Source organism: Eucalyptus grandis, chromosome 2, assembly GCF_016545825.1.
Source record: "Eucalyptus grandis isolate ANBG69807.140 chromosome 2, ASM1654582v1, whole genome shotgun sequence".
Taxonomy (NCBI): domain Eukaryota; kingdom Viridiplantae; phylum Streptophyta; class Magnoliopsida; order Myrtales; family Myrtaceae; genus Eucalyptus; species Eucalyptus grandis.
Window position 1 is genome coordinate 31,011,196 of NC_052613.1, and position 17,741 is coordinate 31,028,936.

Below are 17,741 nucleotides of genomic sequence, written 5' to 3' on the forward strand. Positions count from 1 at the left end.
ACAAATGATAAAATCTTAAACTGATACACCCATTAGAGAATCCAAATGGGCAATTATCATCTTGAAATTGAGAACCATCCACTTAAAACCAGTTCAGAGAAATTGGAATCGGAAGCCGTCCGTTGATTTCATAAAACTGCCCGTGGTTTCCAAATAAATTTCATGGAATCAGATTTTAAATCCGAAAAATCATCACAAATTTTCACTCACAAGTTTTAGACTGCTATAAATTTGTGATGGTTTTTTGGATTTAAAATCTTGTTGTAGAAAGGCTCCAAGTTATATGGAAATGAGGGTCTTCTATAAATATGCAACCTATCTGACCCTTGCACCGCAAGCAGTCTAAAACTCTAGCTTCCTGAAATTCAAGTCCGTCAAGACCTATGATATGCATGCTTGTGCATGTAACTTTATCATGTATTGAACTCTCTTCAACGTCGTAGCTCAGCAAGGCCTATTGAAGGCGTGCTTACCAGGAAAAGTTACTGCTTAAAGAGCTTACAAGATGAAAATTTTGATGCATTGAACCATGGTCACAAGTATATTGATTCTTTCAGAATGATAGTTCATATATGTTTTGCTTCTGCAAATTAATTGCTAGAGAGTCAAAGCTGTATTTCCAGATGCTGGTGCTGGTGCTCTTCTGAAATATCGATGGCAAGATGCAGCTCTTGGATTCTCCAGGTACTGTTTACCTTGTTAGTGAAGTTATTGTACTTTCCTCTTTTGACGTTATGCTATACCCTGAACTCCTTTTAAATTAAGTTGATTAAGGCTGGATTTTTATCATTCAGTTCAATTATCATGAGTTTGCTGTGATGGATGTGTCATATGGAGTTCTTTTTTGCATTTTCTTTGTACAGCTTGAGTGATCGAAAACCAGTGGAAAAAGAAGATGAGATCATTGTTATGGTTGTTCCTGACTATCAAATGTTGGAGTATGTGGCACGGATTGCTTCTGATCTCTCAGATGACCCGGTACCTATCTTAAACAATTTGCATTCATGATCGGTTATAGGGAAGGAGAAGTAACTTCTGGAAGGAGAGCAAATCTCTAGTCTTAATGAATGTGTCTAAATTCACAGATGCATGCATCTTTGTGGATGCAAGCGAATTGGATGGACTGTCCTGTTATACCTGTTAATGGAGTTTATGCAAATCATTTGCTCAGCCATCCTTAAGAAGGCGTAACTTCTAAAAGCTGCATTACATGTCGCAGCATTGTCACAAATCTGATCATAAGCATCATGAATCATTAAATTAAAGAGAGGGGATTGAAAGGAAAGAAGTAAAAACATTTCGCGACCATATTATTATAGAATAGTTTAGTCTATTATATTATGCCGATTGAATATTTTCTCTTCCTTTTAGTGCCGATAATCTCTAACATTCTCTTGCATAATTGCAGCCAAGGCCTCTCATCATGTGGAATCCACGCCTTATCAGTGAAGATGTTGGAGTAGGGTTCAATGTCCGAAAGTTGCGGCGATACTTCTTGAGGTAAACCTTCCCCACATTAATGCCCACTATTCTCCTTTTTTTTTTTTTTTTTTTTTTTCCTGTAACAACTTTCATGAGGACTTGTTTTGTGTGAAACTAAATCAAGCAAGCACTCATTTAAGTTTCAAAGACGAAGTGCTTTTTGCTGTTAGCCTCGGAAAGAACTTATACGTCAAGCATTAAATGTTAATTTTGGCATGGCCCGTACTTATTCTTTTTTGCCATCAAGGACCTCAAAATGCAAGCCAAAATTTGATCTTCCCCTTCAGTCACATTCCCATGACATGCGAAGCTGACACTAATTATTGTTATTTGTGAGACCTCTTTTCTTGTTTATAAACATGGAATGATGGCGTCTACTCCTCTATTTTGCACATTGTTTTAGTAAGTCAATAACCCTCCCACTGCTGTGCAGCACTTTTACAACAGTATATTCAATGAGACCCCTCCCATCTGGTGCTGTATTCCGATGTTACCCTGGGTAAGATTCAAATTGTGTGCCTCTACGATTCTTCTTTGGTTTTTATTCTTTTAGGGCCAAAGTTATATGATTCTTGGCTTATTTCATGCCTCAGTTATGTGATTTTTTAGCTGTGTGACCTCTTTGATGTTCCAAACTGTAATAGAAGATTGGCTACTTCCTTTTGATTTGATCTATGAGTTTGATTCCAAATTTGGTAAAAACAATATCATACTTGATGAGAGAGATATTTGATCATTGTTAACTTATTGTATTCCAGTTATACTTTATGATACTATTGAATAAGGGTATCTAGCCTGTTTCCTACCAAAATTGTCGATTGGTTCTGGCTAGTTGAGTTGTTATGAGTGACCCATGGAATCTTATAAGGTTATCTTATATCAATTTTGCGAATCCTAATATTGACACCAAAGTTGCTGCGTTATCTGCAACCATTTGGCCATTTTGAGCAATAATCATGGCGCTCTTCTTTAGCGCCCCATGCAATTGGTGTCCCATGTGTTTCAACCCTAATATTTCGTTCTCCCTTTTCACTTGGCACCAGATCGTGGAAGGTCTTTTATGATGATAAGGATAGGCCAAACCGATATTTGCTAGCCAAGGAAATGATTAATCGTCCGGATGCAGAAGACCTTGAGGTTAGTCAACCTATTATTATCTTGAGTGATGGCGACATGAATATCACATTGACACAACGCACAGGTTTTTTGTATTGAAGTGCCTAGCAAATCTTATTGGATGACTGGCTTTTAGAGAAGCTTTATCCTAAGTTACTGGCATTGGGATTCATGAAGTGAAGACGCGTGCATCAGTTAACAGTGGAACATTCTATTTTTGCAGATAATTTATGGAGACGTGGAAGAGAAGTCTGAGAAGGGTCCATCGTTCTTCAATGCAACAGCCGGAATTTTCTCGTCATTAAGTCGATTTGTGAAAGTCATTTCAAAGCAATGCTCTTATAACTAAGTGTATACTATACTCAATATTGTAATTACTAGGTATCTTGACTTTCTAGAAAAGGAATCATGTCCAGGCATTACTCTACACCTCTAGAAGCAGAGTCTATGCTCTTTTAACGGGCTCTGCCTTTAAGCTGGTTCTAATAGCCATAAAATGAAAACCAAAAAGGTCATTTTAATTTGGAGACTGCAACTCAAATGATTTCACGAACTGAGTGTTGACGAAGGAAATTATTCAAACATTGGATCCGCAAGAAATACCTTTCTGATGCAAATAATGCAGAGAAATCATTTTAGCAATCCATTCACGACAAGATGAGACTTACGTTCAAATCATGGAGACGCAACAGTGCCTGAGCAAGTCAATTGAAAAGGTGAACAGCTGTGAATGATTTACAGCCGCCTCAATTTCCAATCTTTATGTGTCTGGATATATATACTAACACTTGAGATAGATAAAATTTTCTGAACTCTTCTGTGTTGATGTAGATAGGTATATTGCTACCGGTACAAAAATCAAGACACTATGCAATGAAACCCTACAAAATGCATGCAAAAAACAGATTATCCTTGAAATAATGATTGCAGAACTAATTTGCCCTGACTCACCTCCCGTTAAAACAGCTCAGGTGATGAGGTTGTATTGATTAATGACAACCATATTCATAGTAGTATCAGCTTGCTGTCCTTGAATGGAATCGGAGTAACACATCAGTGCTGTTACTGCAGAACAAGCAGCTGCACTTCACATTTCAGTACCAATCTACATGATTGGTCGAACTCTTGGGCTGCTTCTTTGGCTTCCAGAATCGATTATTCTCAAACTTGGCTTTCACAATCAAAGAGTATAGCAGATCTGCCTAAGCTGACGTATCGTACAGCACGTCCATTATATTAACAAGGAAAATTAACAGAAAGAAAACCACGTTGGGTTAATTTGCATGAGAAACAAACACTGCATTGAAAGGTATATGATTAGATGCCACCCAAGAACTAGGCAAAAGCGAGAACACAACCACAGCCAGAGCACAATATGAGTGAATCTTTATTTAATTGACTAGGAAGGCAAGCATGTATTTAGGAGATTATACAGAGTGACTACCTGTCAGGTAATTCTTCTAGGATTATTCTCTGAGAAGGAGTTACATAGTGAATGCAATTTCTGGGGCACTGACAAACAGCAACTTGCACCACATAGTCATCACCATTTCCTGGAAAAAATGGCAACTTCAGTTCAATGGTTAGGGCACCTTACTTTTACTTGGAAGATAGGGAGTGACAGGACTACAGCCAGATACGGCAGAATAGATGGAATCTTAATTACAAGGTAACGTCATCAGATCAGTCTCCTTTTCTTTTTCCCCCCTTCTCTAACCTGATTGCATGCACTGATGCTTGTGCGTATAAGAAATGGTGAGGACTTTGCCTGGCAAACTCACCTCGGGAAGATGCACGAGCAGTTCCTCCAGATGTAGCAAACGTGAAAGCATGTGGGGCTGCTTTGACTCATGAGTATGGACACCCTGCAGAAGACATGGAACAGAAAAGGCTCCCTTTCACATAATTACTTCTTGTGTTTAAGTATTATATGGTTATGAATGACAGACAATTCAAAGGCCGAGAATCCAATTCAGTGAATTATAAGACACTCTGAGGACAAAACTTAGAGCACAATCATATGCAGAAACCCATTATTTCTGATGCAATTAATACAAAAATTCAAGTGGATCAGTCCAGAAATGGGATGTGAAACAACATTCTCAGCACTTTGGTAACACTACATCCACAGATAGTGGCACACAAGTTACCAGGTTTTAAGTAGTAGAATCTGCAAAGCAATAATGATGAACTTACAATGGAAAATAACAAAAGGGGCATTACGTTGTCATCTCCAGAAAACAGAAGACCGTTCCCCATTAGATGTTCAATCAGAGTAAGCACTGCCTGTTAGGCAATTGTACCGTGCTCTCATCACTCTAATTAGGCTGCACTTGTTGATCAGTTTGAAGTGTTCAAGGTCTGTAAATTACAAACGTCATGGATGATTGAATCAAAGCCAATTTTGCTGTAAATGCACTACACTCTACCTTTCTATTTTCTTTGTTCTTTTTTTGGCAACTGCTGCAGTACACTTCAATATAGAGGCACATGTTTTCTGATTACAGTTGCACTGAAATTTTCATGGGGTGACATAGAATCTTTACTACTCATTTATTACCTCCCCAGTTTTTCAATGGAATTGCTGCAAATTGCCTTCAATTCTGCTTGTAACGGGGGGGTCCTCTCCTGTCAAATCTAGTTTCACCTGAAAAGAAAAAGTGGCTATGGTTTTTTGTTAAAAATTTTCCATTATTTCCTAAAGTACGAAAATGACACATAGAAAGTTTCATGTGCATAAGCTTTCAACCTTTTGTTGAAGATGACATCGATTGTGCTTGCTACGTTGGTGCAGTGGAAAGATTCATTCATTGAACTGAAGTTGCTCATCCGAAGAATCTCTCTCTCTCTCTCTCATGTAGTATGTAGGTCATCAACTCCAAACTAGCCTAGTACGTTCATCCGTATTTGGTCCAGAATGAAAACAAGTTTATAGTTGTCATATCGTATGCTAATAAGCAGTTGTAATCTTGCCAAAAAGAGCTACATTAATTTTCTGGCAGAGGTAGGGAAATTAGAGCATATGGATTATGCTTTCATTAATCATAGCATCATGGTAATACGAAATTACAATCCAATGTAATTTCTTTATTCTGCTATCATATATTCTTGGTTGAACATCACCGAAATTGGACTCCTAACAGAGTACTTCTCGGAATCCCACCTCAAATATCCTTGGGAGTAATTACCCGTCTTGCCAATGGAATATGCGCGGCCGAACGTGACGGAATACGTCGCTTTCTGGTTCAACTTCAAGAAGCTGAGTATAGTGGGCTTCACGCTGATATACACCTTGTGGGGAACAACCATGACAGCATAAGACGAATTTCCCGTGCCAACATTAGTCACGGTCCTGGTAAATGTCTGTGGAGGTCCAAGGGTAACTGAAAAAGAAGGGTAGTTCAGCTCTCCCTCGGGAATGCTAGATGAGCATTTGACTGGTTGGTGAGTAATTGTAGCCACAAGCATGTGTCCCAGACCACAGAGATAAGGAATGTAATGGTCTGGTTGAATGTCGTAAATGAATCCAGGGTCAATGGCCTTCATAGGATCAATATGGCCTGCTCCGATGGCGAAGACATCCGCAGGTTGAAGTCTCTCATCCAGGATCGGGCTGTGCTTGATGTTCAGCTGCTTGGCCGAAGTCATGATAGTGGACTTAATCGCCGCTGGAGACCAGTCTGGATGAACGCCCTTTATCAAAGCTGCAATGTCACTTAGTGAGGGCAAGATATGGAAGTGCCAGAGAGGAAGTCGAAGTAATACTTCACTTTTGCATCATTTTGGACAGGAAATGGCCATGCTGCTAACGTGTTCAAACCAGGACCAATAATGTCTGGCTTTAGAATTCCAGGGCCTCTTGAAGAGAAGGCAACAACCACAGGAGCAGTCGGGTTTCCATACACGGTCCCTTGAACAAGATGGTGGCAGTAGGAGTTTTGGTCAAGTTAATGTAGGCTTTGATCTCCTTACCTGTGAAGTAGCTGACTTGAGACGTGGGGAGGTCATAAACTTTGGCCAAAGCAACGAATCAGCCACTTCTGGGTTCATCAAAATCATAGCGGCTCCGCCAGCTTTTTTACCTCGATCGCTTGGTTCCATCCCCCAGATTCACACAGGACAACCTTCCCTTTCACATCTTTGCTTCTCAGGGCGCCCTTTTCGCAATATTTCGATCCTTCTGTACCGTCAATCCCAGGATACACCAGTGGCAATGAAGTTGAAGGGAAGGAGGGTTGATATATTGCCTCACCTTCATATTCCGCTTCGTTCCCGAGTCTTTCCTGTCAATGCTGCTTGCCCCGACGGTGAGCATCCACGGAGCCACATTGGATACTGTGCCTGAGTGAGGACCGGAGTTCCCAGCGGAGGAGCTGATGAAGATGCCCCTCTGAATGGCTGCAAAAGTGGCTATAGCCATACTGTCCATATGGAATGGAAGGGAGAGACCACCGAGAGAGAGTGAGAGTACGTCCACACCATCTGCAAGGGCAGCATCAAATCCGGCGAGCAAGTCACCCTCAAAACAACCTAATGGAGGACACACATCGTAGATTGCCAGGTGAGCGTACGAAGCCATGCCAACAGCTGTGCCCTCAGCCATCCCAAGCAGATTGGCATGCGGTGCAGAAGCACCGGCCGCCGTACTGGCAGTGTGAGTGCCGTGTTCTGGGTGTGCTGCCACGAATGCCGGTTTGTCCGGCAATGACTTCATCTGGTCATCACATTCTGGCCATTTCCTGTCCAAAATGATGCAAAAGTACTTCGACTGCCTCTCTGGCACTTCCATGTCTTGCCCTCACCTAAGTGGCATTGCAGCTTTCATAAAGAGCGTTCATCCAGACTGGTCTCCAGCGGCGATTAAGTCCGCTATCATGACTTCAGCCAAGCAGCTGAACATCAAGCAAAGCCCGATCCTGGACGAGAGACTTCACCCTGCGGATGTCTTCGCCATCGGAGCAGGCCATATTGATCCTATAAAGGCCATTGACCCTGGATTCATTTTACGACATTCAACTAGACGATTACATTCCTTATCTCTGAGGTTTGGGAGACACGGAGAGACCTTGCGATGGACGCTGGAAAACAAAGCAAGAAGTTTTGTAGGGTCAGTGGGGGATCTGTAGTGGAGAGCCAATGAGGGACGATCCAGATTATATAGGAGGGGGAGGGGCCCTGAGATCGCGACACTTGTAAGTGGGGCCCGGGGGGTCGTGATAGATTGGAGATTAGTTGGAGGTCGGGTATGTATAATTGAATGCTGGTTTTGCCATCCTCGCGAAGCCCTTCCTTTCTTTCTTTTCCAAGAAGTTTTCGCTATTTCTTCGATGCAAATAGATGGAAAAAATTGCGTCCAATAGGATGATAATGGTAACCCCCATTAACTACTTCATTTATGAGAGGGCCTTCATAAATACTTTCGAACCTCTCCGATCTGGACGTGGTTGTTTCTTTCTGTGTATATGCAACTTTTCTTGGGTAGAACTTCTTGTAGATATGCTACTTGGAGCTAAGTTTGATTTTCATTTGCAGATCTATTGATAAGAAAAAGCATCGACATCGAAAAAGAAAAGAAAGGAAGGAAGAAGGGCCTTAACGTTCAGTTGACTCCCCCACCCAAAAAGCAACACAATTTACTCCCTCCTTCTCCGCCCTTCCCCCCACTTTAATACCACCCCCACACCACCAAACCCCACTCTCTCTCTCTACCCACCTAGCCCTAACCCCGGCGATCCCCCACACTTTCCCCCTCCGGCCACCCCCGCCGCGCTCCTCCGCCTCCGCCTCCGCCTCCGCCTCCGCTTCCCCTTCCCGCCCTTAGCTACTAGCATGCAGCGTGCAGCCGTATAGGATCTTTACGAGGCTAACAGCAAAAAGCACTTCGTCTTTGAAACTTAAATGAGTGCTTGCTTGATTTAGTTTCACACAAAACAAGTCCTCATGAAAGTTGTTACAGAAAAAAAAAAGGGAGAATAGTGGGCATTATATGTGGGGAAGGTTTACCTCAAGAAGTATCGCCGCAACTTTCGGACATTGAACCCTACTCCAACATCTTCACTGATAAGGCGTGGATTCCACATGATGAGAGGCCTTGGCTGCAATTATGCAAGAGAATGTTAAGAGAGTACCGGCAGTAAAAGGAAGAGAAAATATTCAATCGGCATAATATAATAGACTAAACTATTCTATAATAATATGGTCGCGAAATGTTTTTACTTCTTTCCTGCCAATCCCCCTCTTTAATTTAATGATTCATGATGCTTATGATCAGATTCGTGACAATGTTGTGACAGGTAATGCAGCTTTTAGAAGTTACGCCTTCTTAAGGATGGCTGAGCAAATGATTTGCATAAACTCCATTAACAGGTATAACAGGATAGTCCATCCAATTCCCTTGCATCCACAAAGATGCATGCATCTATGAATTTAGACACATTCATTAAGACTAGAGATTTGCTCTCCTTCCAGAAGTTACTTCTCCTTCCCTATAACCGATCATGAATGCAAATTGTTTAAGATAGGTACCGGGTCATCTGAGATTAAGGCTGGATTCTTATCATTCAGTTCAATTATCATGACTTTGCCGTTTGTGTCATATGGAGTTCTTTTTTGCATTTGCTTTGTACAACTTAAGTGATCGGAAACCAGTGGAAAAAGAAGATGAGATCATAGTTATGGTTGTTCCTGACTATCAAATGTTGGAGTATGTGTAACGGATTGCATCTGATCTCTCAGATGACCCAGTAACTATCTTAAACAATTTGCATTCTTGATCGGCCAATGGCCTGTCATCCCCAACTCAATCAGTGAGTAGGGATTTGCAAACCTACATTGTCCAGGTCACTCCCCCCAACGGCCACAACCTTCTTGAGTTGGAAGATCTCACTTCCTGGTACCACTCGTTTTTGCCCACGAACTATACTGTCTCAGAGATCCAGCAGCGCGTGCTTTATTCTTGCCGAAATGTGATGACTGGTTTCGCAATGAGGCTGACTCCAATTGAAGTCATTGCGATGCAAGACAAACTGGGATTCGTGGTGGCTCACCAGGAGCAAGTGTATTGCCTCCAAACAACACACAGCCCCCGGTTCTTGGGCTTACCACTTCATCAGCGATCTTTCAATTGCTCGACTATGGGAAAGGGAATTATCATTGGCATGATGGATACCGGAGGGAATATTTCATTCTTAAATAGTACAATCAACGTGGAAAGAAGGGGAAGCAAGCACATATGATGCGGACGAAGAGAGTTGGTGGGCAGTCAGCATGAGGAATTTGATCGAGAAGGACCAACGGCTGAATTACGCATCACCCTCTTGAATGGTTTTGATACACAGCATGCGCACATGGTGGGAAAATAGTCACATGCATCGGACACACAAGAATCAAGCGAATTATAACAAGTCAAATGATATGGGCTACATGTGAGACTCATATAATCGATGGTTGAAACTCACTTGTTTTATTGATTATGGAAAGATTCGGATAATGATTTGCTCGCTCGAAAGTTGCAATTGTATCTCGGTGATGTGTTTTAACGCAATGCACGTGAACACACAACTTTTTGCTAAAAGGGAAAGTGCATTAATGAAGGGGAGCATTCCAATAATGTTCACACGATCAATGAGCTGACTATCAAGCTTATAAATTCTTGTTTGGATCCCCCCCTTTATAAAAAATATTAAATTCTCTAATGCTATGTTTTGAAAATTGGGGACAAGGAAAATGGCCCAAATTATTAATTTCTACTCCAAACCCATCTACAAAAATTCAAATCTCTTCCAATTTTCAATGTTCTTTGCATAAATTTTCTCTCTTTCTTTCCTTACAAAGTCTCAATAAATTTGATCAAGCATAATGATCTTGAGCAAATAGAGGTACACGGATCAGACCCAATAAGGAGTTGGTCGATCAAGACCCGCCCATTTTTTTAGCTTTTGAGCCAATCAGAATTGAACTCTTAGAGGGCCACTCAATTCCCAATCACCTCTACACTTAAGTACTCATTTATTATTTAGTTCGCTTTCTCAACAAAAAAAGAAAAGAAAAGAAAAAAGTGAAAAAAACATCAATCATAAGAGAAAGTCTGGTTTTATATTCGGAAATAGAGAGATGACTCAAACAAGGTGAGAGTAAGATAAGATGAGCACTCGATTAATAGGTATTGAGCTTCCAATTAGAGATTTTAGGGTTTTCTTTTTTCCTTAATTTTTTTATATTCAAGAAAATTTTCTTAAAAATTAAATATATATTTATATATTACTAATCCAGTATGTGTGAGTAAGTTTGGTTTTCGGTTTTCAATTGTTCGGATATGATTCTTTTACACACCTCTAATACGTTGTTATGGTCAAAGTAGTTTGTGATTTTAGGTTGTCAAAAGATTAGTTTGAGATAAAATTATCATAAATGCACCGATTTTGAAATTTTTTATGATATTAATCATTTATATATAATATTCGGATAAGAGCACAACCTAAGTTCTATTTTGACTCATTCTACTTGATTTGAGTGCAAAAGTGTGTTGATTCGATTACTATTTAGAACAACTTCGATTACGCTAAAAATAATATTCTCATCTTACGTAATTTGTCCATCGGTATGAAATAAGGTCAAATTGTGATGTTATGTGAGATGATTCCACCGCTAGAGTGCGTTAATTTACAAAGTTCTTCTATTCCTAGAAAATGAGGACCTCCTTAATCTCAAATAATATTAACCATACATGATCGATTATTTAGTCGATAAGCACACCGTATAAGAGTATCTCCAGGGTGTCTAAAAATTCTCTGAATTTGCAAATTATTTATGAAGTAGGTGATTATAAGAGATCCATTATTTTATTTAAGTATGTAATGGAAGGGTGGTTTAGAAAACTACATAATAAGGGAAACAGACATATATGGGGCACTTTACCTAATTAAGAATAACTTTGTAATTTTCAAAGCACAGCATGTCTCGTGTTATTAATCAGTACATTGGAAAATAGGAACATTTCTTTTACATACACTAGCCTTAAGCAATTTGTTCGAAGAGTTACGCACTTCCTCCTTAGGTTTAACTATTAAATAGTAACATTTTGCAAGCAATGTACCCGCTTTCTCTCTGCTTCATTATTTACAATAGCATAATAAATTTAACACAAGCTCTATTGATAAATTGGAATTGTGAAAAATTCCAACTCCATGATTACTTCTACCTTTTAACTTTGCCCCATTTTTTCAACCAAAAAAAAAAAAAAAAACAATTGCCCTATTTTTAAATTTCACGGGATTTATATTTCGACAATTTATTTGACATGAAAAGCCCAAAATACTGTGAACATTTGAATATAATAACATGTAGAGTCACATATATATTTCAATATTTTCCCATAATTTTTAAATAACATTTCTCTATATTTTAAAAAACTTTAGGAAGAATAAATCATCAATACAACACCATCGAGTAAACAAAAAGGCCCACGTGAATTAGGCCCGCCGAATAAACCAAAAAGGCCCACGTCAACGAGGCCCGCATTGGAGCCCATCTTCCAAACCTTGTAGCCGTTAGGAGCTGCTCCGCGATCCAACGGCTCGGGATCCTCCAAATTCAAAAATTGAATCCGATCAAAAAACCCTGCAACGCGCATAACGCTCCAAAGCACCATCTCTCCCCTTCTCTCTCTCTCTCTCTCTCTCTCTCGATCTCTCTGCACCAGCAACTCCAATTCCATCTGGCGATTCTCGGATTCTCAGCCATGGACGGTAATCTCTCTCTCTCTCTCTGCGCACCGATTCGGTTCACTTGCTCGGCCGTGTCGTGCCATATGCGTTCGATCCGTGCCGCGTCTTCACTCGAAAATCTTTTCTCCTGATCCAGTTCTTCGTGCGTCAGATCACGCGGTGGACGCGCTTTCCGAAAAGTTCGATCGCATCGTCCTCAGTTCCGCCGCAAAGCCTCCCACCGCGGCGTGCAGATACGGTTCGATCTCTCTCTTTCGTTTCCCCTTGTCGATACGAATCTTGCGTTCTCAAGCTTTGCCACCCGAATCTTGCGTCCGTCTCGCGGAACTTGAGCCGAGGACGGACGCGTCTCCTACTGTTATCGCATGAAAAGGATGGACGCGAGGTCGATTTGTTCTGTAGATGAAGCGATAGATTTAGCAGCGGTGGAGTTGTATTCGTCTTTTGAGTTCGCAATCTGTTTATTGTGTTCTTTGTGTTTCGATTAGACTTGTATGAAACCCTAATTTAAGAATTTGACTCCAGGTTTGGAGCGAGTGGAAGGAAATGAAAATTCGATTGATGATTCCGCTGAGTACAGCGGCAATCGGGAATCTTCGCCTGACGAGGGACAGACCCTCCCCATACTACAGAAGATCATTAGCTTGAGTTCCAAGATACAAGTAAGTTCTTGGCAACAAGTCTATACGAAATGCAAGATTTCACAGCATCTCTCTATTCTAGCATTCCATACGGTGATTCTGGTGTCGAATTGAAAACCTGGTTCCATTCAATTTAACCCGGCTTAGTTTAAGAAGACCGTTTGGAATTTTCTTGTTCTTTCGGTTGTTAATTTGACAATGCTTTAGGATTTGAGGAAGGAGCACTCTGTTCTGTCTGATGAAGTGAAGGGTATAACTCCAAGTGCCTTTGCTGGGCCCGAACTGATCGATACGCTTGATCGACTCGGTAAGTGCTCTCCACATTTTAAGTCTTGTCCACATTTTTAAAACGCTGTTTACATTGTGTTCATTGGTTTCCTGCACATGATTGGTAGGCAAAGAGAATGAAAGATTAAAGAAGAAGTACCTTGACGAGTCATCTGAAAGAAAGAGACTGTACAATGAAGTGATTGAGCTTAAAGGCAACATAAGGGTCTTCTGTAGATGTAGACCGTTAAACTCAGAAGAAGTTGCGAGTGGCTCTCATTGTGTGGTGGAATTTGACCCTTCTCAGGACAGTGAGCTTCAGGTCCTTTCCTCTGATTCATTGAAGAAGCCGTTTAAATTTGATCATGTGTTTAAGCCCGAGGATGATCAAGGTAGCGTGACTCACTTTCTTGCAGACGTTAACTGCATTTTCACATGTTTTGGAAACTATTCTTCATCCTCTCATCTTCTGCATCATGCAGAGGCTGTTTTTGCTCAGACGAAGCCTATTATCGCTTCGGTAATGGATGGATATAATGTATGCATTTTCGCATATGGCCAAACTGGTACTGGAAAGACATTTACAATGGAAGGAACTCAAGAGAACCGGGGAGTCAACTACAGGACCTTGGAAGAGTTGTTTCAAATATCTGAAGAAAGGAATGGCATTATGAGATATGAATTGTTTGTCAGCATGCTGGAAGTGTACAATGAGAAGATAAGAGATCTCTTGGTAGAAAGCTCAGAACAACCAGCTAAGAAGTGAGTCTTGTTTTTTCCCCTGGATCTGGGATCAGTTCTCCTGTTCTATATGATCATTTCAACAGTACTGTTAAAACTACTGCTAATATATTGTTATTGCATATGGCATGTCAAAAATATGCTAACCGCCTGTTCTTTAGAATAGAATGGAGGTATGGAACAGACTGATACACCTACTTTTGCTACCAAGTACTCTTAGCTTCTCTAGTTTAGGTCAAACTGCTTTGACGACTGTCATGGGACAAGTAGCCTATAGTCAACTCGGACTCTCTTATCTAATAATACCCAACATATTCAGCATCAGGCATTAAGAAAACCATAAACTAATTCAAATGGCTTTGTTGTTATGTATAAGTCTAGTTTGGATCGTCAACTGTGACTATATGCAAAATTGGTAATACTCACATTTTTTGTACAATTCCCAAATATCAAGTTGTGGCACAAGTTGTTTATTTCTTATCAAGTGCTTCATTTTCATTGTGGTTCTTCTTACATCATAATTTGTATCTACTAGTCATATTTGGTTCCGAGCATTAAAACAGTCTACTTGTGATTGAAGGTTGGAGATAAAGCAAGCTGCAGAGGGGACTCAAGAGGTTCCAGGGCTGGTTGAATCTCGTGTTTTTCGTACAGAGGAAGTGTGGGAGCTACTGAAGTCTGGATCTCGAGCTAGATCAGTCGGATCCACAAGTGCGAATGAGCTCAGTAGCCGCTCTCACTGGTGATCTTTCTAGTTTCTGCCAATCCTAGATTTTATCTCACTTAATTCAATTGCTGGATGTGTGCTTTTTTGAGCCAATTTTGAAGAATCTGATCCCATATATAATAATATACACTGGCACTAGCTCATTCACTGAGTTCATTGATCATTGACCACAGTTGCCAAATATTCCTTTGCAGCCTGTTGCGAGTGACCGTGAAGGGTGAGAACCTGATAAATGGACAGAAGACAAAGAGTCATCTTTGGATGGTTGATTTGGCCGGCAGTGAGCGTGTTGGTAGGATTGAAGTTGAAGGTGATAGGTTGAAGGAATCTCAATTTATAAATAAGTCCCTTTCTGCACTGGGAGATGTGATATCTGCCCTTGCGTCTAAATCGGCTCATATTCCTTATAGGTTCTCTCTCTCTCTCTCTCTCTCTCTCTCTCTTTCCCTCCTTTTTTTTTATGGTTGTCTGTCACTGGTGTTGCATTCTAATTACTTAAATTTTGAACAGAAACTCGAAGCTTACACACATGCTGCAGAGTTCCCTAGGTGGGCCTTTCTCTAGTATTACTCAGGTTTTGATCTACCAAGCTCCCAAGATTTCTTTCATAACATGGTTAAAACATGTTTTGCAGGTGGAGATTGCAAAACCCTGATGTTTGTCCAGATCAGTCCAAGTTCTGCAGATCTTGGGGAGACTCTTTGTTCTCTTAATTTTGCCAGTCGGGTCCGGGGGGTTGAGAGTGGACCTGCTCGCAAGCAGGCGGATGCTTCGGAACTTTTCAAGTATAAGCAGATGGTATGCAACGGCATTCAGAACCTCCGGGAGTTTCACCTTTTGTCAACTTATATTGCTGCTTCTGAACTATGCTTTTTAAACAGGTGGAGAAACTAAAGCATGATGATAAGGAAACGAAAAAGTTGCATGAAAATTTGCAGTCGTTGCAGTTGAGGTTTGCTGCTAGAGAGCATACTTGCAGAAGCCTTCAAGAAAAGGTTAGAAATATATTTGGATTTTCTCCATTATTTTGTTTTTTTATCTTTAATAAGCAAGTCCATTTGAGTATATTGTTGACTGTTAAACCGAGAGTTACATTTGACACTACATATGGTATGGAAAACACAATTTTCCCTATTGGCATTTGCAACACTAGCCGCAGTCAAATCAATAAAAGTTTATCCACGTTCAAATTAATTGACAATTATTTGCTTCTGGCAGGTTCGAGACCTTGAGCATCAATTAGCAGAAGAAAGGAAAACTAGACTCAAACAGGAAACTAGAACCTTAACAGTTGCTTCTACTCAGTCTAAAGCAATGCCATCTTACAGGCAGCCACCTCTGAAGACAATAGCAGAGAAAAAGCCACCGCTAGTCCCCTCCAAGCTGAGGCCGCCGCTGCGGAGAATTACAAATTTCCTTCCACCCCCATCTCCTTCATACAGAACTGTCAGTAAAGGCCCGACTTTAGCAATAGACAAAGAAAACATTGCCAGACCAGGTGCTGCAGCGAACAGCAGAAGCTTGATGAAACCAAGACGAATTTCCATTGCAACTGGGCGAGCTCCTCCTTCAACAGGGCAGGTTTTCCAGCCCAGGAGGCGGGTTTCCATTGCTACCCTCCACCCGGAATCTAATGTGCAATTGTCTACCCCTCTTCGTACCAACTCTCATTTGCCAAATAACAGTTCAGTGAGCCGGCAATCATTTGTAAAGGACCCACGGAAGGCTCGGTACTCCAAACTTTTCTCCCCAATGCCTGGATTGAAGGGAGCATCGGAAACGACGCCGGTTGCTATGAAGACCAGCAGCAAGTTCATGGGAAGTCCTCCGACACAACAAGTGGGTTCATGGAAGCCGAAGCATCCTACTGTTGTCGCCTTGCAACGCAAGTCGATCGTCTGGAGTCCACTCAAGTGGAGAGGGAAGAAGCGGCCTTCCCTGTTGCCTTCTCGTCCTTTTTCTGAAATGCAATGACGTAACTTGCGCAAGTGCTCAATCTCTTCCCTGGATCCTTGCTCTTAACATCCTCAAAATTGTATGCGTCTTGCTTACGAGTCAATTATTCTTTGGACAAGACAGACATTTCTGGAGATTCATCATGCGTGTACACAGGCAATGACAGTTTGAAGAAATTTGAATGGTAATAGGATTAGAATGCAGGAATTTTTGTTGTTGACTCTATAGCCCTTCCGTGCTGCTTTTACGATGGATAGGCGAAACAATTTTCTTTTCCAGTTACGTCTGTTCCCTTATTGCTCGCTTTGTTTCGAAATAACTCATACCAAGGAAATTGCTATCGAGTAGAGGTTTTACAGCATTCAAGAACGCTTGAGCTTTTACAGCTGGTTAACAATTTGGGTTGTTTAAAGAAAAAAAAAAATTAGTCGGAGAACAAGAATTTCTGTGTACAAGTATAATCTTGAGTTTTTATCATCTGCTCGAGTTCATAAAGACTCGACTTGATTGAGGGAAAGAGCGACTAGAATTTATCTTTTACATATTTGGACCACTAATTAGAAAAAATCTCTCGGTACATTCGAAATTTAAACTCAAGTTTTTTGTAACTGATGTTATTATTATAATGAATATTCCAAGTTTTTGCTTGTGATTTGCCTAAATCAGGAGATTACCCATAAAAATTATCGATTTAATTCCATAGAGTCAAATGAAAAATTGATGAGCACAATAAATCGCAGCATATCGTACGCGAAACGTCCGAGGAAAATTTAAATTCCCCAGTTACATACATTGGCATTTACATGCTTTCAAGAAAATCAATAAATGAGGATTTAAGAAAGGAGAAATGGGCAGACAAAAAGGAGCTAAGAAATTTATAAAAAGCAGAAAGTCAACGAGGAGAAAGGAGCAGGGACAAGGAATTGAAATTTCCTTTTTCGGGGAGAGCAATATAATATGAGAGGAGAGAGAAAGTAGCCGTTTCTTTCTGCATGCCACTCTTTCTCTCTCTTCGATATCTCTCTCTGATTGGACCGTTGGGACCGAAAAAAGGATCCGTTGCCACAACCCCATTCGTTTTGCCTT

At 40.7% G+C, this 17,741-nt stretch overlaps 2 protein-coding genes and 1 pseudogene across 2 annotated transcripts; 2 read left to right on the plus strand and 1 right to left on the minus strand.

The window, feature by feature from the left end:
* The first annotated feature begins 383 nt into the window (after nt 1–383).
* On the plus strand, nt 384–3,117 carry LOC104435071. The gene is made up of 7 exons (XM_039306978.1): nt 384–404; nt 602–684; nt 864–978; nt 1,409–1,500; nt 1,916–1,981; nt 2,526–2,619; nt 2,822–3,117. The coding sequence occupies exons 1-7, from the start codon at nt 384–386 to the stop codon at nt 2,945–2,947; spliced, it is 597 nt and encodes a 198-aa protein (XP_039162912.1). The 3' UTR covers nt 2,948–3,117.
* A 2,468-nt stretch (nt 3,118–5,585) lies between these two features.
* LOC104432326 lies at nt 5,586–7,387 on the minus strand (annotated as a pseudogene).
* Nucleotides 7,388–12,268: 4,881 nt separating this feature from the next.
* LOC104435073 (kinesin-like protein KIN-14S) lies at nt 12,269–16,876 on the plus strand. Its single transcript, XM_039305686.1, has 12 exons — nt 12,269–12,344; nt 12,475–12,561; nt 12,849–12,985; nt 13,172–13,271; nt 13,360–13,623; nt 13,714–13,993; nt 14,553–14,714; nt 14,894–15,109; nt 15,210–15,247; nt 15,334–15,497; nt 15,581–15,694; nt 15,918–16,876. Exons 1-12 carry the CDS (start codon nt 12,338–12,340, stop codon nt 16,671–16,673), a joined length of 2,325 nt encoding a protein of 774 aa, XP_039161620.1. The 5' UTR covers nt 12,269–12,337; the 3' UTR covers nt 16,674–16,876.
* The last annotated feature ends 865 nt before the right edge of the window (nt 16,877–17,741 follow it).